This window comes from Sebastes fasciatus, chromosome 6 (assembly GCF_043250625.1).
Source record: "Sebastes fasciatus isolate fSebFas1 chromosome 6, fSebFas1.pri, whole genome shotgun sequence".
Classification (NCBI taxonomy): domain Eukaryota; kingdom Metazoa; phylum Chordata; class Actinopteri; order Perciformes; family Sebastidae; genus Sebastes; species Sebastes fasciatus.
In genome coordinates this window covers 27,248,632-27,276,618 of record NC_133800.1, presented here as the reverse complement: position 1 = coordinate 27,276,618, position 27,987 = coordinate 27,248,632, and the positions used below count along the sequence as shown (strand labels likewise).

At 40.7% G+C, this 27,987-nt stretch overlaps 1 protein-coding gene across 2 annotated transcripts; it reads right to left on the bottom strand.

Annotated features, from left to right (window-relative positions):
- Positions 1-83: 83 nt before the first annotated feature.
- susd2 (sushi domain containing 2) lies at positions 84-27,968 on the bottom strand. Of its 2 annotated transcripts, none has more exons than XM_074638971.1 (14): positions 27,724-27,968; positions 26,747-26,945; positions 25,710-25,858; positions 24,684-25,041; positions 23,250-23,451; positions 22,128-22,213; positions 21,770-22,038; positions 20,100-20,243; positions 19,331-19,483; positions 18,252-18,503; positions 15,664-15,942; positions 15,145-15,321; positions 7,410-7,506; positions 84-2,029 (listed from the first exon to the last, which is right to left on the bottom strand). In XM_074638971.1, exons 1-14 carry the CDS (start codon positions 27,791-27,793, stop codon positions 2,017-2,019), a joined length of 2,448 nt encoding a protein of 815 aa, XP_074495072.1. In that variant the 5' UTR covers positions 27,794-27,968; the 3' UTR covers positions 84-2,016. The 2 variants fall into 2 exon arrangements, with proteins under 2 accessions (XP_074495072.1, XP_074495071.1); XM_074638970.1 differs by lacking the exon at positions 84-2,029 and adding an exon at positions 2,091-2,868.
- Positions 27,969-27,987: the final 19 nt, after the last annotated feature.

Sequence of the window (27,987 nt, the reverse complement as noted above, 5' to 3'; positions counted from 1 at the left end):
TTAGGACTTTGCTCAAATCTTCTCCCCAACGTTGCCAGTAACAAACTCAAACACAAAACTCAGTGTTTGGGCCAACACCTTAATCCTGAAATCCATCTTTATTTCAACCTACGCCTTGAAATTAGGAGTTAACATCAGAAGGCGCTGCTCAACCATGAGGTATTAAGAGTTAAGGGACAAAGCACACCTGCAAAGCTGGAGTTGACATGAAACAAAAAAAAAAAAAACACACCCAAAACAAAAGCCTCATCCAAAAGCCACTTCAGAAGCCTTTCTTCATAATCCAGGGATGTGGAGCAGATCTGAGAAATGGGAAAAGTCCCACGTGAAGGCAACAGGCTTCCACAGAACACATTAGTATTTACTTGTGTTTGAATTTGATTGAACTAATTATGCCGGGTTGTTGATGATAAGCGAGCGTGAACATTCGCGGTTATAGAACAGGCCCCCGCAGAGAAATGAAAACCCTCTACTTTCATCCGTACGCAATTAATCAGCATCTGACTCTGCAAACAGACGCAGCAGCTTGCTCCGCTGCCTCTCTTATAAGCACTGACTGACACATGAAAGCAGGGAAATTTGCACCCAGTTAGGAGATTATACAGTGAGGGAGTCAAATCTGAGCTGATAGAAAGACCCCAGACAGCGGCACAGCAGGAGGCTTACTTGTCCTTTGTGAAGGTATCAGGACCTGTTTCATTACCAGGTAACACACATGTAAAGTGGGTGCATGTTATATACGCTTGTAAAGTACATTAAAGTGGCAGTAGACAGAATGTTTTTGGCATCACTGGGCAAAAAATCCATAATAACCTTTCAGCATATTGTAATTCAAGTGTTCTGAGTGAAAACTAGTATTCTGCACCTCCTCATGACTCTGCTTTCAGGCTTTAAAAAATCTAGCCTGTGACTGGAGACTTTGACCAATCACAGGTCATTCAAGAGAGAGAGCGTTCCTATTGGCTGTTCATTCAACGGAGGCAGCTGTCAATCACTCGTGAACTCCGATCAAACTGTCAAACTAGGCAGCGCTGATCAAATATGAATCAATATTCTGTTACTGTGTGTGTTTCTCGAGTGAAATGTTTTCAGAATCATCTTGTAGTGTACTGTTTAGCTGTAAAATGAGAAAGTTTGCTCCGGCTGGTTGTCTGTGCTTGGTATTTCCTCAACTGATCTCAACATGGCTGCCGGGTCACAAACATTCTCATTTTACAGCTAAACAGTACACTACAAGATGTTTCTGATTTATTTTTTTGCGTAAATAGGCATTACAGTAACAGAATATTGATTCATATTTGATCAGCGCTGCCTAGTTTGACCGTTTGATCGGAGTTTGCGGGTGATTGACAGCTGCTCAGAGACGGCAGGCTCCAGCTCGGCTCTGATTGGTTGTTTTCCTCCGCTCTGTGAAATCCTGCAGATGCCATTAGGAGCACCGGAGGACACCAGAGGCACATGCTTTTTTTTCAGATTACCTATCTCATGCACTACTGTCAGGATATAGTGACCGTTTTATAAAAATAAACTTTTTTAATCATATTTACTCCAATTCTATCTACTGCTGCTTTAACGTGTTTTTATGTGAAAAACAATAGGGTCCCAAGAGTCCCTGAAGCATAACAGAGCAGCAACAGCAGTCAGGTGTCTGCAGGAGCTAGTAATGGACAGAGCATTGCACAACCGCTAGTTAGGAAACAGTGTTCACATGTGGCAAAAAACTTCAAAGCCCTCCAAAGTCCAGCAGGCCAGGTTATTTCAATTAGACTCCAGCAAGAGCCCTTCTCCTTCCGCAGCTGAACCCCCACCTATCACTCCCAGGGATCAGCCACACAAGACCCTGTCGCTCTGTTTCCTTTTACCCCCCCTAAGAGCTTTGTTTTGGAAAAGGAGAATTGAGTCAGGTTCAAAGTAGAGGAGAAGACCGCGGAGTAACATGAGATGACGGTCTGTCCGGCGGGGCATGTGGCTGTGCCAGACGATGCATTCCTGCTGGCTTTGAAGAGGGTCGATTCTTTATTTCTGAGCTCTAAACGTAGACACAGAAAACACACCACTGGATAAAATCAAAAATCAAACTACGCAGGATCTTAACTCAATATCATTTATTGATTCCTTCATTAATTTCTAATGAATTATAGTTGCATTCAATCAATTTGTGTTTTCAAATACAGATATGCAACAGTGCAAAGACAACTCAGAAAGCAAGTGTTGATATTGTGCAAAAAGGTGACCTTTATGTAACATTTGTGGATTCTTCTTTCTCAGTCACTCAGCAAAGCCCTTCGTTTGACTGAAGGCTGTGTGAGCCCACACAAAGGCTGCATACGAGTTCAAAGTCTTTCAACCGAAAAATGATCAGGTTCGCTTCACGTCTGACATGAGCGTGTACACATCTGGTCCTATTTTAAAGTGAACAAGAGAAGGGAGTGTTGATTGTAATGATGATATCTCTGTGTAGTATTTATACAGTTCTCTGTCTAGCGAAGATCGGATGTTCGGTCATGCGAAAACGGGAATATAAAAACAATCATCAGCATTTTTTCCTTTACCTCAATACCCTCAATCCTCACCCCATGCGCCATTTACCACGACCTGGAGGTTTTCCAAACTAAACAAGAAGGAAAACAACATGCTGAAAGCCTAACTAGCGCCTGAGGCTTTTTCTCTGATAAGGTCAACAGGTCAGACCACCGTCCTAACGAACAACATGTCTGCATATGATTTCCAAATGCTGAGCTCTAAACACATTCGTTGCCATAGGCCACACGGTTGAAGGCTTCAACGTGGAGCGATCCATAATCCGAAAGGACGTTGATGGTTTAGCAAGTTTGTTCTTGAGTCACCATCTGGTCTTGTTTTTTCTCTCTGAAAATACAAATGAAGGAAGAGTCACTGAAACAACTTCAGAATTTAAGAATTCAAATTAAAAGGCAATCAACTAATAATAAGAAAAAGAAACATTCTTTTACAGCACCACTTCTATTTATGTCCTTATTTCAAAGCTGTTTATCCTCACCTTTACAGAGTTATTTTGGGGAAATAGCCATCCAGACTGCATGTACTGCTGCACCAGTGGAGTTGAATAAGTGACGTAATGAAACACTTGTTTAATCAAAACTGACCGCAGGAAAATCGTCTGGTGACCTTGCATCAGGGCAGGGATCATTTTCAACTTCTTAATAACAACACTTTATTGCTCTTATTAATAGTGTTTTATTAACGCTAAATATAAAACTTAGTCATTCATTCGGGACACTTTCAAAACAGGGGCCTAAATGTTGAGGGGCAAAAGTACTGAGCGCTCCCAGGGTATTTGAACTGGTAGCGCATTAGCTGGTTTTTGACATTATATCCATTAATTTACAGCGAAGATTAACAAGCTCAGGAGGATCATCCTTTGAACTTGATCAAGCAGCAGGCCACGAGGAGACACGTGTTGCTGTAAGCATCTGCTCAATGGCTGTTTGATTAAAACACCCACCACACTGCACTTTACTCAATCTGTATGAGGGCTGCCACTAACTGTTATTTTCACTGTTGATTAATCTGTCGATTATTTTCTCGATTAATCGATTAGTTGTTTGGTCTATAAAATGTCAGAAAATGGTGAAAAATGTCCATCGGTGTTTCCCAAAGCCCAAGATGACGTCCTTAAACGTCTTGTTTTGTTCACAACTCAAAGATATTCTGTTTACGGTCATAGAGGAGTAAAGAAACCAGAAAATATTCACCTTTAGGAAGCTGGAATCATCAATTTTTTTCTTAAAAAGTTATTCAAATTGATTAATTGATTATCAAAATAGTTGTCGATTAATTTATTAGTTGACATCTAATCGATTAATCGCTGTAGCTCTAATATGTATCTCATCAGAAATATTTCTTTCTGACATTGTGCACGTACCTTAAAAGATATATTCAAGTCTGTCTTAAAACAATACTAATACAGTACGTGCACTGAAAGAGTTTTTCCTAACGCATATCTAATGGAAGAGAAGGGGAACAAAATCCACAGCTGAGTTGAGTGAAGTTCAACTGATGCTAACATGAGGCTCCAGCCATCTCTGTTATCTTAGTTACAATCTTTATAGTATAAAATCTCTCAACACTGTCCAGGGAAACACAACAACGGATATTGTACCAAAAAGACTTTAGAAGATACCTAATTGATCTCAGACTGTCCTGAACGATGACTGGATGCTGACCTCCATCGCTTTGATTGGAAGCACGATAGGAAGAGATCTCCTAACATGGCCAGGTTCAGACAAAGCCCCACCCTTTACCTTTTTGATGTGTCATATAGCAGAAGAGGAGCAGACATGATGGTACACACACACACACACACACACACACACACACACACACACACACACACACACACACACACACACACACACACACACCCAAACAGACTCCCATCTTATGGTGTAATGACTTTCTTACTCCTGTGGTGAGCTGCCAGCAGACCTGTTGAAACCTGCGGAGTAACCCTAGATGTGGAAAGTACCCCTGCAAGTCTGAGACACAGGTTACTGAGGCACAGGAGGCCCTCACTATCTACCTGTCGTGCACACACAGACACACACACACACACACACACACACACACACAGTTGTGTAGTATCACTGCTTCTTCCCCCCAGACACGCAACCCAGACATGATCTGAAATACAGTAAGCGCTCCTCCGCTACTTCCATCCTGCTATGCTTCTGATGTTGTGAGGATTCAATGTGTCTGCACTTGTTGGTAGGGGAGTGTGTATGCAAGTGTATGTGTATGTGTGTGTGTGTGTGTGTTCATGCATGTCGGTGTGACCACTCACTCTCAAGGAATGTATAAGATTTCTCTTTACGCATTTAGGCTACCGTATGCACAGTATAGTTTCTCAATATTAGTTTCCTGGCAGTGTGTGTCCCGGGTCTCCTCTAATAGCATGTGTACCAGCATGTCGTGTGTGTGTGAGATCACCTCCCTCACATCTGCAGACCTCTTGACACCCTTCGTCTCTTTTGACACCTGGCCTCCCATGATCAAGGCTTCGAGAGAGGGCAGGTGTGCTCGCACCTTGCCCTCACGACTTGAAAACACAGCAGTTTCATCGCCCGACCTGCCCCAAGTGCTGCTGGGAGTGGGAGGTGGCTCTTGACTCCTGTCATCCATCTTTTTTTTTTTCCCCTGCCGGGGTTATGGCGGGGGAAAGCCCGAATGAAGTCTATGAGCCCATAAAACAGGCCTTTAATTTACTTGTATACGCCCAGGAGTAGCGTCAGCCTCTCGTTTCGCTGGACTGCAGTCACAAGTATGATCCCACGGGGTATATGGGGTTATTTGGTTTGATCAGATCAGGAAGACATTTTATGAGTAACGTTTAAGCGGCTGGGACTTGTTGGATATCAAACAGGCAGGTGGGATTCATTGCTTTTGTGTTTTTTTTGTTGGCACTGCAAAAACGTTTTGAGTATTGGGAGGAAATGGGAGGGAAAGAAGACCTCTAGCTATGTAGCGGTTTTCACAAGATAACAATTTCCTCCTATTTCCAACATGTAATCTATCTATTCAAAGACAGGATGAAAGATATATATATATGGGCGGCTATGGCTGGAGGCCTACCAAACAAAAAAAAAGCTGTTATTTGTGTCTTAATTCAGTGTTTGTCTGACCAGTGGAGACCTTTCCATCGGTGGTTTGTACTGAGAGAGGGCGATAGACAGAGGTCTTTAGTCTCACCTTAAAGTTGTAATCCTTAAAAGGGCGGGTCCATTATTTTTGAGTTTTTGGAGGAATTTATATCATTCTGTAGCTTCACAGCGATACACCTTATGTATTCAAATCCAAACATTACAATTTTGGTCAAAGTGTGTATGTTTTAGCATCAAAATGCTATTATCCAAAGCCTTTCTAAAAGCTTTTTCCCACATGACCTGACGTAGGTTTCTGCATGATGACGCTGCTACATGTACAGTATATATACATCCTTATAGTCAGTGTATTAACAACATGACATACGGTAATTTAGATGGCGGTCGGCACGCTCCCAGTTTGGGGAAGCAGACAGGATTACCGGCACGGAAGCTAAGCAATATACTGCTGTCACACAAAATCACAAACAAACCAATCGATGCAGCAATAGATCAGCAACTGGTCTGGGACCGCGATATAACGGCTTCAGTTCCCTGTCGGAAAGGGCTGTCTGATGGTGAGGTAAAGCGGTGAAAATATTATTAAATATAATATTAATATATATACCTATATAATAAGTAAATTAATTAAATATAGCATACATTTAAAATTATATAGATTTTTTTAGGTGGCAAAAATATGTTTTTCTGCTGCTCCCATCCACAGCCGCATTACCTCGTAACTGAAGCCGTTATATCGCAGCCTTCGAGACCCGACCAGACTCAATTCACAATTACCCTCGCTGAACGCAGGAGTATACATACAACCCAAATTCAAAAAATCATAACCAATCCTTTCAGTTATTTCCAAACTTGGCACAGCTAACGTTGACTCAGCTTCTGCGTTCACATTATTCATAACCTTATTGATTAACTTTGATTATCTTACTTTGGAAACCTACGTCACTGCTTTTTGTAACGGCTGAGTTGCAACGTTTCCATTTGAAAAAAAACGAAGGAGTTCACAGGAAACGATGCATGTATATGTAATCCAATTATTATTATTGTGATTTAATCTCATTGATGCCTCACTGCTTACTGTGCACTATATCAACTGTATTGCTGACTGTACTGCAAACATTTCCTACTGCTTTATATTAAAAGCGTTTCACTGGCGTAGCACTGGGTGGCTTTTATTGTGAAGCAGTCACTGGAAACGCAATGAATGCTCTGCTAACCGCTTTCGTTAATCAAAAATGCATTTACAAAACAAGACAGCGGTAATTTTCGGCAAGAAGGACCAGCCACAACGAGTTGGTAGATGAAGAGCTGCAGGCGACAGGCTGCAAACCTCCAACTTCTCAGCAAGGTAAGCACCTCCTTTTACTGTGCTCTGCCGTTGTGTGGAAAACTACTACTGTCTTCTTCATGAAAACAGTGGCTGTAAACAGATACACCAGCTTCTGACGAAGTAGCTGCTCAAGGAAAGTTAAGAAGAGCCAAGTGGAGGATGTAAAAAAATATTTATATTGTAGGTAGTGAAATGATATTTACAGTGTCGGCTGGGAGATAAAAACTAACTACGAATACAGCCTTTTTTTAAATTAAGAGATATAATTAATCTGCAGCAGCGATCAAGTGTAAAGGACAACTGAAGAGGGCATTATGAGTCCTAACACTGATTTAATAATTGCTTCTTTTATATTTCTTGTTTCCTATATTGGATTTTGCAGCACCAGTGGAAAAGAGGAATTGATTTTTCTGTGAAGTGAATCGTGTGTGTGAACCAACCTGTCTTGTTTCCTGTTGTGCAGGTTGATCATTACTCCCATCGTGATTAGCGCTGAGAGGGAACCAACAGCACCAAGTACAAACCCCACGTTCACATCTGTGAAAATCATACCAACACAGAATTAGTCTCTGCTATCAGCCATTGATCCTTCGACACAATCCATCCATCCCCCACAGCTTTTAATATCTGGATCAATACAAAGTCAAAAAGGCAACCAGGGAAGCACTGATGTTGGAAGTAAAAGCATGAAAGGAAAGATCAATCAGTCACGGTTCCTTTGAGCAAGGCATCCGGTGGAGCCGCCTAGTAGCCGACAGGAGAGGACTGTGGTTGAAGCACCCAGGTAAAGATGGGTGGAACAGTTTTGGCATGTTGATAGGTGTGGCTGAAACGTACCATGCATGTTGTTCAGTCTGTTTTATCTGGGTAAATAAAGGATTAGGGAGCATGTTCTGTAAACTACAGTGTGTGCATGAGCTTTAAGTTGTAATGCAGGAACAAACATTGATGCTACAACGAAGATGTGTTGTATTTTATTGCTTGAACAACACATTTTTTGGGTTGTTGTTCAGACTTCAGGGAGCGTTCACAAGCATTTTCCCAGTCCGGAACAAATTTTTCTGATTATTCCGACACCACATGAATGCAGCACAAATGCCCTCTCGCAATGTTACTGAAAGGTAAATGCGTATACAAACAAACAAACCGAGCCGAAAGTATATCCTCCTTGACAACTGTATGCTGACCTAACGCTGGCAGATGTGTTTTCTTGTTGGAAATGCGATCGTGAGTGACGGGTTGTATGCAGGTTTTGGCAGGCAGCTGCTGTCCCCTCTTCCCGGTATTGTGTACCGGCACTGAGTCTTTTAGTGGCACGGAGTACCGGACCGTACCGGCCTACTTTCACCCCCTGCCTATGAGCCTATTTTACATTAATATGCATAAATAAGTTTATGAGGAGTCTTTGTCCTTACACAGATTTTACATGCAGGCCAACAAAAGGTCATTATGTTCTGCCAGAATGTCAGCAAATGCATGAATCCGTTTTTTATAATTACCAAGGGGATCAAACAAAACAAAAATGATACATTGGCTTTGAACACACATATTGAGCACGATGCTGGATGGACCGCTTCCAATTGCTGGATTTTCCCACCAGTTGCCTTAACATTGTTTGCACTTGCTTAGGTAATATTGTGATCAAGTTAGAACATCTGAAACTTTCCTTGGGGTCTTGGCAAGTTCAGTGAACCGGTTTCCAATCTACCTGACTATTCATACAGTATACTGAGCCAGGAGTTATTTTTTTTTTGTTTTTTTAAAAGGCAGGCAAGTATACAGACGTTCTGAGGAAGATAATTATCAAAGCACCGTCATCCTCCAACGCATGAATGCACAGACATATGTCAAGTGTGGTAGATGTTTGTCAGGTAGGCCCTGCAGGTGCTGGTCCTTTAAAACATCATCAGCCTTCGGAACATCAAACACACACATGCATGCAGAAGCACAGTGAAATGCACACCCCCCATGTGTACAAATATTCCCTGAAGTTTCTAAACCAATCAGTTTCGCTACACACGGCCAGGCCTTGGACGCAGCATCACTGGCATCAAACTGCTGGACGCCGAAGCCTTCGGCATCAATGCGACAAGCTGCACAGAGTATAATTGTACCGGGAGCATGTGGAGGACTGGCAGTCAATCTGTGTTAACATTCACCTTTTTCCTTTTCTTCTGCTGGCAAAAGCCCAAAGCTATCTCATTACTCCACTGACTTCCCCCCACCCCTCCTGCATTGATCAAATAGTAAAGCTCCAGGGAGCAATAGCACTCATTTTGGACCATTACCCCTTCCAGTGCGAGGGGATTAACACATGACAGACATCATAGGGCTGTACTGAAAGATGGTAGCGTGTATCATTCATCTCTATCATCTGTACTTGGATGAAAAACAGATAAAAGTGATACGATTCTACATGTAAGTCTTACAATTTGCAACAAAATCAAACTCAAAGTTGAAAAGAGCTCATCATAGTTCAATCCCCTTTCCAGTGTTTATCTACCAGAGAACTTCTCCCAAACAGACGATACCAATCAGACTGTTTTCATAACCCTAGCACGCCCACAGACCCCTGAGCAACATTCTTATCACATAAAGCATTTCTTAAGATAGAGGTTTTTTTTTTTTTTTTTACAGAGCTGATATCATCTTAAAATAATTCTGTTGATGTGTTTCTCCTTGGTAACAGTGTGTGTCTCTGTACCAAGCTACTGTTGTCATCTGATATGTGTATCTCACCCTGTCTGACTTAATGTGATGGGTGGAAGTATTCTTGGAATTTGAACCATGTGTCATACGGCAGACATCAAATGTTCCATGTACTAACTTAACAAAACACCCAGTTGCATAAACACACTCATCTAAAAAACACAAAGCCAAGTAGCAGCCAACTAAAACATGTCTTGTCTCTAAACCTGCTTGTTTACTCCATCAATAGAGATTAGTACACTCTATATAACGTCTACACAGCAGCAGCTCTGGAAGATAAAAGTGTCCACAGGGATTAAACTCAACAGCTAATATAACCCTTCTTGTGGTCTGGGACCCTGAGGTCAGGTGTGTGTGTCTCTTAATGTAAATGTGTGTATGTTTTTTTTTTTTATCAAACTCTATATCATAGAGATGAAGAGATTTTTTTCCCTGTTATACATCATTGTTTTCTCTTCAGTTATGCTGGAAAATATACATATGTTAAAAGTTATTTTATTATTTTGTCCTGCACTCATTCCTTCAGTTAATATTATCGTAAACTCTTAAAGACATAGCTTCATGTGCAGCATTCTCTACCTGATGTGTACTGCAAAGCAATAAACTGCCATAAAACAATAATCTGATTTCTTAAAGATCCCAACACAATCCAAAATACAGTGTTGAGGCCAGTACTGGCTGTATATCTTGTAAGCAACAGACCTGTCATTCAGATTTAGACCTCACCACAGCACAGAAGCAGCCCTCATCAGATATGTATATATAACTGATGCTCTTGCAGAATCTACGGTAACCTCTTCAGGAGCCGCCACTGAAAAGTGAAGCCAATGTGGTAGTGCCTTAAACTTGCATTGTTTCTAACAGCCAGCAGGGGGCGACTTCTCTGGTTGCAAAACATTGCAAAACATTGTAAACATGAGTTTATGGTCTCAATCGCTAGTTTCAAGTCTTCTTCAATACAGCATGATGTTCATTTAGTAAATTATGGTCCCATTTAGAGTCAAATAGACCATTAAGCAGGGTATGCTTTAGGGCATGGCTACCTTGTGTTTGACAGGTCGCTACCACGGCGTTGTCCGGTCTGGTTGTTTACTGTGTTTTCGTCTTACAACTTTAACCCTTTCACAGTGTGTTTTCAGTTCATGAAAGTTATTTATAACTTTTTTGATCGCCTTAAAATGTCTTATTCAGCATTCGGCTGCTCCACCCTCTCGTGTCACTTCTGGTTGCAAATAACCAAGATGGCCAAAATGCCGAACTTGAGGATTCAAAACAAAGCCTGAGAAGATGGATTTTCGTGTGATATGTGATCCCGCGTGATCTTGTGACATTGCGAGAATCCAGCTGCCGTGCAAGGTAACCTTTCTGCATGTCATCCCCTCTCTCCCCTGCCTTTCCTGTCTGTCTCTCTCACTATCAAATAAAGCAAAAAATGCCTCTTTAAATAAAAGATATGTCAATGAACTGTGCATAAGCACAAACTCAAAGAAAGCTTTCCACTCATGTGTCTCTTACATCTCGCAACGCTTTTAGAGTGGAAAAGAGGGCGGACAGAAGTTGTGTTGAGATGGACTTGTCTTTAAATGGGAGAGAGAATTGTGGGAATATAGACAACAATCAAACAGCACTATCCGCTCTACAATGAAACAAGGAAGCGTATCCACGTCATCCGTGCCAGAGTAAAAGGCAGCCTGTAATGAAAACTAGAATTACCGCCTCACGGTTGTACAGTATGCCTCCCTCAACCAGACCAGTTGCAGTTTATATCCATGTCTGTCCAAAATGTCATCACTTCATCATTTTATCCTGTTAGACATTTGTGTAAAAGTGTCATAATTAGCATATGAATTCTTGAGTTATGGCCAAAAAATGAGTTTTGTGAGGTCACAGTGACCTTTGACCACCAAAATCTGTTCATCATGAGTCCAAGTGGATGTTTAAGCAACATTTTAAGAAATTCCCTCCAGGCCTTCCTGAGAGATCACGTTCACGAGAATGGGAAGGGCGAACGGAGGGCAACCCAAAAACATAATGCCTCCGGCCACGGCTGTCACCTGCGTGGAGGCATGAAAAGAATAGGAAATAAGGAAAGCGACTGGAAAAGGGAATTAAAGCATGACAAAGAGGTGAGAAAGCCTGTTTAGTGAACATTTGCACATTGACAGAAATGGCCACATGAAGACAGTGAAGTGTGAGCAACGTGACTGCTTTCAAAGTCTCAGGCTGCCCTTGGTTGGCATTTCAACAACTTTCATTTACGTAAGCTTCATTTACTGTACCAACCACCTCTGCCTCTCTCTCAGCTCTCGAACGCCTTATCTCAGGGGAATCTGAGAAGAGAACCACAGGCAGAAAATTGAGTGAGGCTTTGTGTTGCAACTCACGTCACTTTTTCCAGTAAAAATCACTCTATCCCTCTCTGGCAGCTGTCACCTTTCCTTTAATCATTTTCTTCTCCTCTGCGCAAGGAAGTCTATTAATATTATAATGCCATCAAGGTGGGGTGATCCTGTTATTGGTATGCATCTGATACTCAACCAGGGCTATTGTTTTTCAGAAGACCGTGACAAGGCGCAGCCGAGCTAGTAAACTCTATAACCTTATACTTCTCAAATCTCCCATGGACCTGTTTGAGCTCATATCAAAAACCCTCCAAGGACTTTCTACCTAAACCCAACCCTCACCTCTCACTCACTCACTCGCATCTTTCCAGCCAAATATATAAACATAGATCATCTCAGTACACCACACCCCTGTCTGAAGCGGTTAAAACGTACACTGACAAGTACGGTAGCAAATAGGTGGGGCTTTTAGTGATGGGAGATATTCATACGGAGATTCACTTTAACTGGAAGGGACTTAGTGTCACCTCTGCTGACGGCTCATTAAAGTGACTCAGATAAGAAGTCAAACTGGATGCAGTGGCATTTGTTGTTGCGCGGCACATCGTTTTCATCTTAACTATGAGTACAATTCTCCGGCTGTTCAGCTTAGACATCGTGCGGCAGTGATTCATATAAAGGGGAGGAGGAGAGATCAGTCAGGGCGTCTCCTGCTCGGTCTGTATTTAGCGTTGTTTACATGGCTAGAGGTCACGTTTGAATGGTGGAGGTAACAGCTCATGCAACACCTGCCATTGAGCCCCTCAGGTCACGTTGACAGTTGTTAGCTCTGATTTGTGTAATGAGAGTGTTCGAGCAAGTGTGATCATTGTCACATAGCTTACTTTTTATGTGTGTGTACAACATACACGGGTACAGCTGGAGCTCTACCTCATCCTGTATGATAGCATTTATCTGTACATCCATGCGAATGTGTGCGTATCAGGGCTCAAGTATAAGACTTGCCTGCTTGCCCGGGGCAAGTAAAATGCCACGTCAGGCTAGTAAATCTAGCAACTCAATTGCCCGTAAAAAAAGAATGAAACGTAGATTTTTCTGGAGCTGATGATGGAAGTAGCTAAGGAGTGAGCCGTCTTGCTTCCTTCTCATCTCTGCTGAGAGTTGCACATACATACAGGACAGGTAAAGACAAACTGTGCGTGTTGAAAACTCACTAGGATAGATACTTTCTAAACTTTCTGTCTGATTAGTCGCTGCAGTAAGGCCATAAATGACATCAGATGGTATGGCGTTAAGCAAAATGAAAAATGAAGGAAATAAGCAAAAAGAATTACCTGGCTTTATAAGAAACATTTCTAAACAGTTCTGCACTGGATAACCAAGTTATGAAACTATTATGTTTTCCTAATGAAGGAGTCAGGATCAATTGTGTCCAGCTGTGACCCAGCCGGTTGTTACGTGGGCCTCAACATCTGCCAGAAGAAGTTTATTCACCCGATTACTATCAAGAGGAAGTCTCTGTTTGCAGCTCTAAGAAGGAAAGGATGGAGGACTGGGGTGAAGCCATGAAGGGATGCAAGTAGAGGTGGATCACAAGTCAAGTGACTTTGTTTCTTTGCTTCCTTTCACTCCACTTAGCCGACAGGTTGATGAGACCAAAACCCTTGAAATTATTGAAACTTTTCCCCAACTAAGTGTTTAAAGATTTAATTTCATCCAATTTGCTGTGCTGTTACCACTTATTTTTCAAGGTTTTTCTAAAACCAGCCTGCTCCACACTACACAACAGCACAAGAAGAGGCATTAATCTGCTCTCTCACATTCGGGAATTTGGTGGGAAATACTGCCACCTGATGGCCACAGCTGACGACTACAACAATACTCATAGACTTCACGGTTGGGGTGATGGATGAAAGCATTAAAAGGACCCAGGTGCTTCCAATTTACAAACAGAAAGCCAAGCCAATCCAGGTTCAGAAGTTTATAGCTTTGCAGCTAATGGTCTGCATAAGCAAACCGAGAGCCGACTCTATTGAATCTTTGCTTTCAAAGAGACTGGGTGAGACGAAGAGGATTCCCAAAGTCCTTCTCGGTTTTCATTGGAGGATGCTGCCAATCATACTGAATATAAAACATGTGAGGAGTTAGTCAGTAATAAGTAAGTAACTTTATTTATGGTGTGCCTTTCTAGAGCAGTCGTGGGAAACTGTTTCACAAGTGAATAAAACAGAAATAGATACTAGATACTGCAATAGCGTCACTTATATCAGAAATGAAGAGTCGATGTTTTCGCCTTCAGTTAATTTAGTTTTCGTTAGTTTATGTTTATTTATTTGCACACACACAAAACTTAGTAAAATCCAGATTAAAAATAAGGTGACAGGAGAGGTCAAGAAGTCAAAAGCTTGTATGACGGACCTCTCTTAAACGAAAGGAGAAAAACAAAAGAAAAGAAAATTAAGCTAACATAATTTAAAAAAGACAAACAAGACAACATCAGTAGACAACAGTCCAATTAAAAACATATAACTACATTAAAAAAAAAAAAAACATAACAAAAAATCAAAGAAGAGAAAATATATAATTGACAGATGGTTCATCAAATCATCTGCCAAGTATTTTTTTGAAAGTGCCTGTCCTTTTTCAAAACAGTTTCCAATCACGGATGACAATGACAATGACGTTCTGTGAAACAAACCATCTGATGGGTAAGGTTAGTTGCCAGCGGGACTGTTTTGAACTGTCTGTGTTTAAGATAAAGTAGATTTGGTCGTCTGTTAATACAAAAAAAAGAAGAAGATCCAATTCACATTTTCCTTTTCACAACATCCATGTGTGCTAAACACTCAGTTCTCCTCTGGGATTGTTTCTAAAAGCATAGCTCATGAATGAAATGCTGTCCTGCAGCTGAGTGCTCGGTACTCGGATGTCAAAGTATCCGTTAATGTACCACCAAGAAGAGTTTCTCAAGAGTTATAGGTAGAGTTCTTAGGGCAGGTGATATTTATAGTAGACTTTACAGATATGAGATCAAAATATTGCTTGCTTTTCTCACACACATTACAGTTGACTTTGTTTAACTGAGCACTACCAGCTGGTGGTTTTGTTTCATATTGGAACCAACCTGTTATACAGTAGGGTTGCTCTCCCGTCCAGGTCCCATCATCCAGACAAGTGCGCTCTGTTGAACCGTACAGTATGAAGCCTTGGTTGCAGGTGAAGCTCACAGTGTTCCCCTCGAGGTAATGTGTCCCGTTCTTCTTCCCATTCCTGGGTGTGGGAAGCCAGCCACAAGACACCACTAAAGGAACAATAAACCATTCAAAAATCAATATTAAAACTTTATACTGTCAAAATGCTGCCAAATCCTACACACTGTACCTTTAATTAGTGACAAATTGAAAGATATGCAGATGTATGGAAATAGATAACTTTCAAAACTAATGTTTTTGCTCCATTAAGCTTTCTTACAGCACGATATGTTGGCTGAATTCATAACCAAACACACACACAAGCTCTTACAGGTCCTGCATGTTCAGGCATGCCGTTATTTATTTAAATATAAAACAAGCAACAACAAACATGTATGATACAGTTGCACTTTGGCATTAGCACACAGATCTTGTTTCACATGGTAGTGTACCTGGCTCCAGGGCTTCCATTAGGGCTCGATGATTTTGGTAGGCCCCGAGCGTGGCGTTTCCCATTGTGAGGCTCCGAGTGGTCAGGGTATCATATTTACAGAACTTTGCTCCTTCTCCAAAGCACATCGTCAACATGTCTGCCACCAGAGGGTCATCAGGTGTCTCAGGTAGAGAAAAGGCAGGAACAAAAGCAGGATCGTGGCTTGGTGGGAAATAGTAGGTATCCAAAAGGTACTTTGAGTCATATGTGAAAAGGGAAGACGTCTTTGAAATGTTCCCTGTGGAGAAAAATAAAACACAACACCATGTTAAAGCTGGAGATGCTAGTCATCTTCAAAAACATTTTTGTTATATATTTTTTTAAATTCTCATTACATCCCGACAGCAATCAATAAATCAAATGCTCTGACAAAAAAGAAAAAAAATCAGATATGTGTAGTTGTCGCAGAAGTCCGTCCAATCATTTCATTCAGCCCGAATGAAAAGATTGGACGGCCTACCTGCCTGCCCACGAGCACTCTGCCCGTGCACTCATTGTGCATCACCAGTCTTCCAGAAGCTGCTAGCTTGACAGCTGTGAGTAGTGACAATAGCCATGTTCGTTGCTTACATTCATAATGATCATTTTGATGGAGTGGCTTTGGATGGAGGCCTGAAGGAACGGACTGTCAGCGTTGCCGACTTGCCGACTTTCTCTCTAGATTGAGGGACTTTTGGAGCGAGAACTGCTCGCTACTTTCATTGGAAAAGATTTGGCAACACTGCTGGGTTTTTTGGTTGGATCATTTTTTTAAATCGAGCGTACTCTTACTGGTTTCTCAACATTACCGACCCTAGCTTTAAGATGTGCAACCATGTTGGATTATTTGTTACAAAAACAACTTACAAGTTCCAGACTGATCCTAAACCAACTGAAATGAATGTCTGTAGTGGTAGTTGTGATGTCAGAAGTATTTATTATCACAAGACAAACATCCTCAATTGACCCTTCGCTAAGTCCCGCCTGTCGAACGCAGACTGGCCAATCACAGCGTAGCTTCGGCCAGCTCTGACCAGGGTCCGACAACTATAATGGCTCTGCTTCGTAGACTCTAATGCAATCTTTTCAGATTTTCAGGCTGGTTTTGTGGATTTCGAGCTAGTCATGGTTAAACGTTGTGCCTGGGGCACGTGTACTAGTGATACTCGTTACCCGGAGAGGTTGGAAGGAGATCTAAGTTTCTAAAACAGTACGTTTCTACGTAAAAATCTGTGGAACTAACATTAGCACATCATTAACTACTGTAAGCACTATACCCAAGCTACTGAAGGTATACTAACTGTTTACACACAATGCTTTTGCTTTTTAATGATTGTAACATGGACTTAAGACCTATCCGGCTTTACAGGAATAGTGTTGCTCCTTAAATTTCATTGTATTCTGTCTCGATCGCCAGGTGATGTGGCGGTTCACTTTTACACTCTGATCTGTAGACTTTAGCTTCTATCTTTATCTTTTTAACCTGTTTTCCCTGCTGAGTCAGTTTGACATCCTGATATATCCTCCAAACGCAGAGTGTAGACCCTTCTGTCTGCTTCTCTCTGAAATTGTTTTTTTGTCTTTGTGTGTGGGCTCTCTGGCAGCTTGACAGAGTAGCAGCGGGGGGCGGGGCTTAGGGTTCAATTGCATTACAGCTTTTATGTTACAAACGCACAAGCAGTATCTGAAAAGTTCGAGCCAAAAGTAGTATAAGCAGAGCACATGTGGGAAAACATTAAAAACATGTCTAAGAACAAGTGAACTGAGAGCCAGACCAACTTACTGGGTTTTCATAGCAACCGATCAGACGTAGCTAACATTTATGGGAATTATAGCCACAGCAGCACATATTTGACCAAACAGACTGCTTGGCTCAAACTACCTATTTTCTAAAACACGGTATTAAAAATAAGAGAATACGAGGCACGCTATAATTTGGAGATAAGGACATAACTCTAAGAGATCAGTGCGGGACACACACAGCATGCTGTCATGGTTTTCTTTTGGCACAGACTTTGATGCATACAAAAAAATTCAGCAACAATAAATCTATTAGTTCCCACAAGCTTAAGCCGGGTGTTTGCTGCACTTACACTGAAGCAAACGATTTCGGTCAAAAGGTCAAGCGCATGAAATGTCAGCAACTCACCCGTCGTACTGTAATTAAAGCTGAGATATCATTATCATGTATGTATGCGGTCTGGCCCCAACAGTGTTCCAGAGATGTGGTTTCACTTGCACTGTATGGTCACAGCGCCTGATATCTCTCTGTAATCCATTAAAGCTGTGCTAACTCTAAACATGTGCCTTGTTTTTCTTCCTGTGCACTTAAAACGTTTGTCAAAGTTTTATCCAAACGTGGCTCAAGTCTGGTAGTCATTTATAAAGACACAATGATGGGTAATTATTAGCAAATCATAGAATCCTTTATCAGCTCCTGCCAAAACACGCAACATGGCTCTCTCTACACAAAATAGTTTGGTATTTATGCTGCTTTAGAGTCAAAACTGATAATTTCTGCATTGATAAATATACTGTCATTGATGTTTTCTGTACTTTCACACTCACAGCTAGCTCCAAAGGTGAATATTTCTTCCGGCGTGGCGTCGGCTGGGGAGATTATCTCGCCTAGTTGTGTCAACAGGTCATCTGATGGGTCAGAGTTCATCAGACCGAGGAGGCCCTGAGTGTGGTTGGTAAACTCTGTTGGAAGCAGGACGGTCACTGCCATGGCTCCTGCATGCTTGCGAACCTCCACGCCAACTCCGGAGAGGAAGATTACTGTCACATTCTGAAGACTGGGAGCGAACACAAATACTCCTAGAAAAGAGACACGGTGTTTGTATTCTCATCCCTTCATGAAAAGATTGACATGACGTGTCACAATCATATCAGAGCTTCTATTGGCCCAAAGCTAAAGCAACGTGGGCGGGAGTAATGGACACAATATGCTTGTTTTATTGTGCGCAAATGGTCCCCATCTGTAAATATGTACCTTTAAATGAAACAGCACAATTTTATAATTTATAGCAAATTATTTCGTGGACCCCTGGGGGTCCCTGGACCTCACTTTGAGAATCACTGATCTATGCTCTCGCCAAAGCCACCTCCCGTGGTCTGCGAGGTAAAATTGCAGTTTTTTTCTCAATGGAGTTCAGTCGCTTTGGCGAGAGCATAGCTTCAGTTCCCCATTGGAAACATAGACTGTATAGCTGTTTCATGGCAAGGTAAACCCGCGAAAATATTCTAAATATAGCATACAATTACATTGATATACAGTTTTTTAGGTGGGCCTTTCTTTTAGAAGGCTAAAATACGTTTCGCAGCAGTACGTTGCTTTGCTCCCGTGCTGTACTCCTGTCTGTTTCTCCAAGCTGGAGGCGTGCCGACCGCCATCTACTGTAGGTAATACACTGACTATGGATAAATAGTTCATACAACCCCACTTCAAAGCACCGAAACTATCCCTTTAACCTTTACCAGACATTAAAAACAACTACATTTGGAGAGTGATAAAGTGTTTCTGATGCCAGATTACAATATTTCATGGTATGAATCTCTTTAAATTGTCAATACAGCTATCTCTTGCTGCCAAAGTTAACATTGTGTCTAGTGTGCAGCTGGACAGGAGTTTCAAATCATCTCACCGTGTAGGCCCATCCACCTTTGCTCGGTGAAAGGTAGGACCTTTTGGTTCCTTAGCACCTGAAGGTGGCCCTCTGCTAGACGCACCTCGATGACATCAGAGGCCTTCTCCCTCATAGCCACGGATGACAGCCATGTGGCTTTGGCCAAGGTACCTTGGTGGTCAACATAAACATCCCATTGTTACAGATATGTAGTTAATGTTACTATGTAGTACGTATTCTGAAGTCAAGGATGGTTTCATCACTGCTCAAGTCTCTGCTTTATCAAATAATCCAGATGTTTGATTTTACTGATCTAATAAGGAGAATATTAATGACATCTGGCCATCTGCAGTCACTTGGCCAATGGCTGTTGGAAATTCCAAACAATGAAGCTAACATCTGTTCTACTTCACCACATCTGACCCCAAGAGATACTGAGCAAAAACAACAGGAAACCAGGGAAATAAGCTGTCATTTTACAGCGCCAACATGTTTCACTCAGACGAGGACCTGACATCGTTTAGGTCCCTCTTTAGAGAAGAGAGCAAGCAAAAGAAGACAAACAAAAATTCTGCAAGAAATACCAAGGTCATTATGTCTGAGTGAACTCTAGAGGCAGACAATCAATCTTGTGACTGTAAAATAAAACAACCTAAATCGAACCATAAGATAGGTCTCCTCTGAAGAGGTCCTGGAACAAGTTTCATCCAAACAAAGCTGCTACAGTAGTAGCATGAGGATGAAAGAGGGGACACAGACAGGGCTTTCACATCAAAAGTGGACTCACCGTTCTTAAGTTTCACCTGTTCTGTTCTGGCCTGAACACTCAGCTCTCTGTCTGGAGAAGTCACAAGATAGAACTCTCCTTTGCCATTGAAAGTGTAGCTGAGGCCGTCGAACGTTATGAAATGTGGATCCCCGAGGACAACACCTGTGAGGCGTCGAGAAACAACACTGATGCGTTTACACCGAATACACATTTTGGCTCAAACATTTTTATTTCAAACAGTACACCGCTGATCTCTCTTTCTCATAGCAGTATGCGACTTCTTCTTGCGTTTATAGTCTCTGGAGAGCAGGTAGTCAATTGTATGATCTAATATTTTTCCACATCTTAACGCTCAGCCACAGTCTGTAATTCATTTACGTCTCCTGCAAACTGATCTGGTTTTACCTGCTACTCTAATGTTCATTTGCAGAGTAGAGTGTGTGAGGCCACGCAGAGGCAGTTAAACACAGATAGACTTTCTTGCAGTTTGTGATGTACTTTCTGCAGTATCAGTTTTCTTCAGTCTCCTTATTCACCTATAAATAGGTTTGATGTTAAGAAATATATAATATCCTTATCTTGTCCAAAATTATTATGACATTCAAACAAATTTGAGTTAATTGATTTGACACCTTCTTCGTAACACTGGAGAAAAACTTTCCATTTGTTTTATTTTCAGATGTTAATGTTGACTAAAATAATAAACCACAAACGTTAAAGTTCAAGGTAGCTGAGAAACTAATGAACCAGAAATCTGAGTTAAGATTCAAATTAACTCAAATCACCATGCCGTTTTTTTCATACAGTATAACTGTATATTTCTGCATACTGGGGTCCTTAAACAGTCTTGGAATTGCATGAATTGGGTATCACTGTAAAGCTGAGACTCTTGTGGATCCAATGAGCCCAATTGTAGTCATGTGTGATGATGTTAGTCCCCATAGTAGCCATTTCATTGTAGTGAGACTATTTTTTTTAAACTTGACATCACTGTATAAAATGACCTGTGGTGACCTCTAGGATAATCACAGCCTCATGAAACTTTACAGCCACAAACTAGAGACCTGGAGCATTTAGAGGATGGATGTCTTTCCTAGGTATATTAACAATAAGGGGGTTTCTGAGCAGTTTCCAGAACAGAAGTGCTTGCCATCCAATCGCCGAAAAAAAGCTCCAAATGTCAAAAGTTTTTGATCCCAAATCCCAGCATGGCTTTTTCTATGGTGTTCCTGAAGGTCTTGGTGTCTTAATGTGGTATTTTGGAGAGATTATTGATCATTTTTATCAATTCTCGAGTGGTAAAAAATGGTTCAATTTAGCACCAAATCTGTGTAACAAATAGTATCAACGCAAAAATGATGTCACAATTTATGAGACATATCAGATCATGGGAATGGCCGTCATATTCTATCATAATGCTCTAAACCCTTATACACTTTCACAATTTATTTTAATTAATTTTTATTTCTGATTTATGACGAGAACAACTTGACACATAGTGCTGAGTTGCATCTTAAATGAATCTTCAGTTTTCCAGTTTTCAGATGATGTACACCACTTCTATGTGGCATATGTTGTTGACCAGCTATCTCCCCCTAAAGACCCCCTGTACCACACCCCTACCCCTCTAAAAAAGGAGCGGTGGTAAGATACAAGATACACTTGATTCGACTTATGAATGGTCTCACCAGCTCTCGGGGGCTCGTAGTTGCGACACCCGCTAGAAGGTCGATGGTTGAAGTAGATGTGGCAGTGGTCAGACCACAGGCAGCAGTAGTAGAAACTCATGACATCGTAAAGCCAGTGGGAGTACCCCGGCACTCGTGGCGGCTCCCTGTATGGAGGCGAGCCCCAGTCGTGAGCCCTGTCTGGGGTGCTGCCACCGTTCGAGTCTCCTGTCAGCACCAGAGAGCCTGTGCTGTCATAGCAGCACTGCTGCCCCGATCCATGCGTGGGACTGGAAATATGAGAAGAAAATCCTGTCAAAAAGTGAAGACTTGTAAAAAAAAAAGGTAAGAACTTGATCTGTCCTCTTGTCACTCCTACCTGGCCTGAATTGCTCTGACGCAGTGGACACTACCTGGGTGAAAAGTGCACACACTGCCCCTCTCAATGTCACAACTATAGTCAGTCTGAAATAACACAGTGAATCAAAAATCAGTCTAAGTAAGATAATACATGTGATTTAATATGATTTGACTATAAATACATTTAGGTTCAAGAATCAATACGTATTGGTCAGTGTCAATCCTGTTGACTTTAACAGAACTCTAATAAAGTAAGTGCCCTTCACGCTGATCACATGTCATGATTCAACACAAAGCATGTTCCCTAAATTAATCCTGACCGTCTTTGTTTCCTTATCATTAGAGGAATGAATTCCGATCATTCATACTACAGTATGCAATTGAATCACTGCTTTTGTTTACTTCCTCAAACTCAGGCTAACTAATCATACTCACCGGTCACAATGCGGCCGTCATCGTTTTAGTATAATTTGGTGTCATTTGTGGAAGTTAATTGCAATATTTGCCATACAAATTTGACCTTGAAAACATAATTCCTTTTCTGATTTATCTGGCTATTATGATCTTTGACTTGAACAGCGAATACAATTTATAACAGGAACTGTGCATAACCTTCATTATACAATTCACATTTCATTTTGGTCTAAAATAAACAGACTAGAGGCAAAGCATTTATTCGCCTTGACCATCTTTAATATTGCTTTCATATTTTTTCTCTAACAAAGGTCTCACGTAATTGTCATTGTTTTATTTTGCGTAACAGAGAAGGTCACTCTCAAAATATCTGCTAATGTCTTAGTTTAATCAGCAGATGAAGTCCGCCTTTAAATATTCAAACATCAACCGATTACTTGTTAGACAGTGCTATCATTTCTTTAAGCAAACAAAACATCCGATGCAGTAAAGCTGGTGAAATCACTCTTTTCTTCCTTTTATTTTGAAATTAGTTAAGAAAAGTGCATTTTTCTGTTATTATATGCACTAATTATAATACTGATAGGGTTATTATTGCTACTATAGCTACTATTATGACTACTTCTTCAAAAGAAAAACTAAAATAATAAATAATTTAAAAGATATATTATAATATTACATATATATTACTCATATAATAATACTAGAGTCATTGAAGTGCACTCACATGAAACCTAGCCGTGTCTGCCCGGGCCTGTGCCAGAGTGCAAGGACAATCAATGAGCTCGTCCAGGAAGTTGGGCAGCTTCTTCTCCAGGACGTCCCACTGCAGACATTTGCTCTTGGCCCAGGCTGCGGAGTCATCTCTGAAAGCCTGCTCCAGGTGCCAGGCTAAGACATGACCTCCGTTCCAGAGCCCCTCTACATCCCTGCATATAAACAATTACCAATCAGAGTTACTTTGAAATATTTCATTATTTTCCATGAAATATACTGTATATATTATATATATATAAACTTAAAATCAAAGTTCAGGCTAGGGCCTTAAATTAATTATGTGATGATTATTTTGTCCAATAATCGAGGTGACATCTTGATATTACTTATTTTGTCCAACTAACAGTAGAAAAAGCCCAAAATATTCCATTTATATGAAAGTCTTCAAAAAATCATCAAATTTAAGAAACTGGACCCAACAAATGTTTGGGATATTACATCACATAAAAAAAATGTTGTTGAATCATTACGCATTAACGCAAATTTGTTGTAACGCCACTAATTTCTTTAACACATTAACGTAACTTGTGATTTTTAGGTTGTAGTGGGTTCAGTTTTAAAACTAGAGTGAAGATATGGTATCATATGAAACTAGAAAACCTAAAGGATCCATTGGTATCAACCATGTCATACCAGCCTGTAGCGACGGAGGTTAAATGACACCCCAAACTTACTCTAAATTTTGGCGAGGAAAAACTGGCATGGCCATTTTCAAAGGGGTCCCTTGACCTCTGACCTCAAGATATGTGAATGAAAATGGGTTCTATGGGTACCCACGAGTCTCCCCTTTACAGACATGTCCACTTTATGATAATCACATGCAGTTTGGGGCAAGTCATAGTCAAGTCAGCACACTGACACACTGACAGATGTTGTTGCCTGTTGGGCTTGAGTTTGCCATGTTATGATTTGAGCATATTTTCTATTTTCTATGTGAGGGTTTCTGGCCAATATTTGACATTGTTTTGTGTTGTTAATTGATTTCAAGTAATAAATATAAACATACATTTGCATAAAAAAGCATATTTGCCCACTAGCTTGTTGATAATAGTATTAAATACTTGACAAATCTCCCTTTAAGGGACATTTTGAACAGAAAAAAGTGCGATTCATTTGCAATGAATCGCGATTAACCATGTGATTAATCACAATTAAATATTTTAATCGATTGACAGCCCTACTAAATATACGTTAAACCCAATTGCAAATACTGTCCCAGTCATTTTTGTTACCTTTAGGATTGTGCCGTCTATAACAGCTGTAAAATTAGCAGCACTACAATTAATCTGTAGTTGTTCCTGGTACCAGCCAAATATGAACAGAAAGAAAATGTTTCCTTTAGATGTGGGATATTTCTAAAATGTTTGATATGTATTATGGATACCTTGCTCCATCTGATGTAGAACTAGCAGTGATGCGGATATTCCCTAACTGCCAGTCAGAGAAGTCCTTTGAGGGCTCGGGGATGAAGCCGAAGGCCCCAGTGTTCGGCAGATTCCTGCCAAGAGAGTACAGATAGCTCAGCTCGGCCTGCAGAGAGGATGATCCGTTCGTCTCTGCCCCTGTGCTCCTGCTGAACTCTCTGTAACCCCACAGCTCTACGTTGACCCTCTCTGCTCCAATCAAAGAGCTGTTCCATGTCATCTTAAGCCGCCCTGCCATGTTCGGCGTGCCATAGTACTGCCACTGCGTTGCATTCGCCAGGGTGACTTCAAAGGCATAGTCCGCTTTACTGGGGTGGACTAACACAGTGAAAAACAAGGGGACACATAGGTAACCAGAGTTTTGCTGATCTAAAGTAAAAATATGTTGGGCAACTTTAAGAAAATAACAATAAAACTTTGCTCAATGAAAACTCTTTGTGAACAGTTACATAAATAGTTGCTTTCCTCCGGTCTGTGAAATCTTGCAGATGCCATTATGAGCACCGGAGAGCACCGGAGGACACCAGAGGACACCGAGGCACATGATTTCTTTCAGATTACCTGTCCCATGCACTATTGTCAGGATATAGTGACCATTTTATAAACATAACTTTTTTTAAATCATATTTGCTCCAGTCTCGCCTACTGCTGCTTTAAGCCAGATAACAAAAAGATACCCTGGATATGTTGATCTCGCTTCGTAGTAGAGGCCTCAGGTTAGGTTAACTGTTGACTCTAAATTGCCCGTAGGACTGAATGTGAGTGTGAATGGTTGTCTGTCTCTATGTGTCAGCCCTGTGATAGTCTAGCGACCAGTTCAGGGTGTACCCGGCCTTCGCCCAATGTCAGCTGGGATCGGCTCCAGCCCCCACGCAACCCTGAATAGGATCAGCGGTTACAGATAATGGATGGGTGATCCTAAACCAGTACAGTGTATAATGGATTCTAAATCAAACTCAGAGGTGAAAAACATTTCAGTAACATACCTGACAAGTACTCTCCAGATCTGTCAAAATGTATTCCGTCTGTTGAGACGGTAAAAGGTATCCAACCCGTCTCGTACAATAAAGGAGAGATACAGTAGCCGTGGCCTTCAGCATCAATAAATCCTTCTCGTTCAATCTCACCTTTGAACCTGTAACAGAAACAGAAAAACTGGATTTTGGTTTTTGGCTAGCTACGCAACACTAATACAGTACTTTATCCTTAATACCATTTCTCTTCTGTAAACACTCATACCACACCATAGAAGGTCAATGGTCAGTGGAATAACAATTGTATGTGCTTTCATACAACATAAGATTTAAGAACATTCTCTGAAAACAATATGTCTGTCTCAGGTTGGTATTCAAAGCTTTAAATGGGAGTCGATCACTGAAACATATCATGAGACAATAATAAATTAATTTACAGTTAAATTATTGGATATATTGAAGTTGTATTAATACTGCAATATCAGAGAATTAAATATGTAATTTCAACGCCAGCAACATCTTTTCTTCATATTGACAGCATGTTTCCATTTGCTTTAAATACAGGAATATTATTAAGGCATAGAGATTGCATGAGCAGCATACTTTCTAATCATGTTCATCATTTATTTGTTTTGAGACACTACCTCAATGAAAGAGAAACTCTACTGACATATTTAGTGCTTAACATCTACAAAGAGTGTTTGTTCAGTGTTACGACGTTTGCAAAGGTTATGAAAAAAAACATTCAACTCCTTTTTGCATGATTTTGTATTTTTAATCACACTAATAAAAACGTTTGTGTTTTTTTCAGTAAGCAAAACTTTTTTGGATTCTCAGGATTACTGTCTGCCTTTTTCTGAAGATAGAAATTTGTATACTTTGTATAGTACACACAAAACAAGATCTATTGTAAAACATATGCACTTAGTCAGAAAAAATTCTGTGAACTGTATACGCTTTCCACATTGTGAACCTGTAATGGAATGATGAGTCAGTGTATGCCAGATATAGATCATGACGTGCGTCCAAGGTCCCTCGTAGACACAAACCTGCAGAGAAGTCGCCCACCAGGATGAAGGACCAAGCTGAGGATCCTGAGAGCTCGTCCACCCAGCATGGAGCTGGAGTGAGGCGTCACCTGGAAACAGGACTGGTTGTAGTCTGCGCAGCAGTTCAGCAAAGACACACAAGTTGCATGGCAGGAGCATTCCTCCAATACATCTCCACACTTTCCCCTGCATGTTTGACCTAGTAAAAACAAAAACAAAATCATTTATCACAAAGGAAGCCTAATGCTCTCAAAATTCTTTAATAATTAAATTAACTAATTGCACTGAATTCTATGAAAATTCTAACTTATATACAACACAGTATTCAGATGTTTTACTTAAGTAAATGTAGTGGAGTAAAAAGTACACTATTTCCCTCTGAATTGTAGTAAAGTAGAAGTATTAAGTGGTAGAAAATGTAAATACGGTACTCAAGTACAGTACATTTACCTCAAAATAGTACTTAAGTAGCTTACAGTACTTGCGTAAATGTAGTTAGTGTACTTAAGTAAAAGTACTCATTATGCAGAATGGCCCCATTTCAATATATATTATACAACAGTATTGGATTATAATTATTGATGCATTAATGTGTGCATCACTTTAATGTTGCAGCTGGTAAAGGTGAAGCTCATTAGGTGAAGCTTATCTTATCATAACACATCATGTTTTACTGTATTTGTTGATTATATTTTGTATTGTTAATCTGAATCTAACTAGAGCTATAAAACAAATAGTGGAGTTAAAAGTACACTATTTCCCTCTGAACTGTAGTAAAGTAGAAGTCTTAAGTAGTAGAAAATGGAAATACAATACTCATACAGTACATTTACCTCAAAAATAGTTGCTTACAGTACTTGAGTAAATGTAGTTAGTGTACTTACTGTCCACCACTGCCTATACCTGCACACCACATTGCATTATTTAATTTTTATTAATCAACCTTAGTCTCTGACATATCTCAGAAAGTGACTTACCAGCTGTTTTAGATGAGAAAATAAGAACAATTCCACAGAGAAAAATGGTCTCTCTCAAATGGACTCTCATGTTTATCTTGGAGAACAAAACTAACACTGTGTGAACACACACATACCTGTCCTACACTAAGCCTGGCATTGAAGTTGTAGCAGAGTTTCAAAGGTCATTCGAAACGAGTTTCCGGTGGCAGTTATGAAGTTATTAATTAACAGATGTTAGTTAATTGAACGTAGGTCCGAAGGTTTAAAAAAAATAATCTTCAG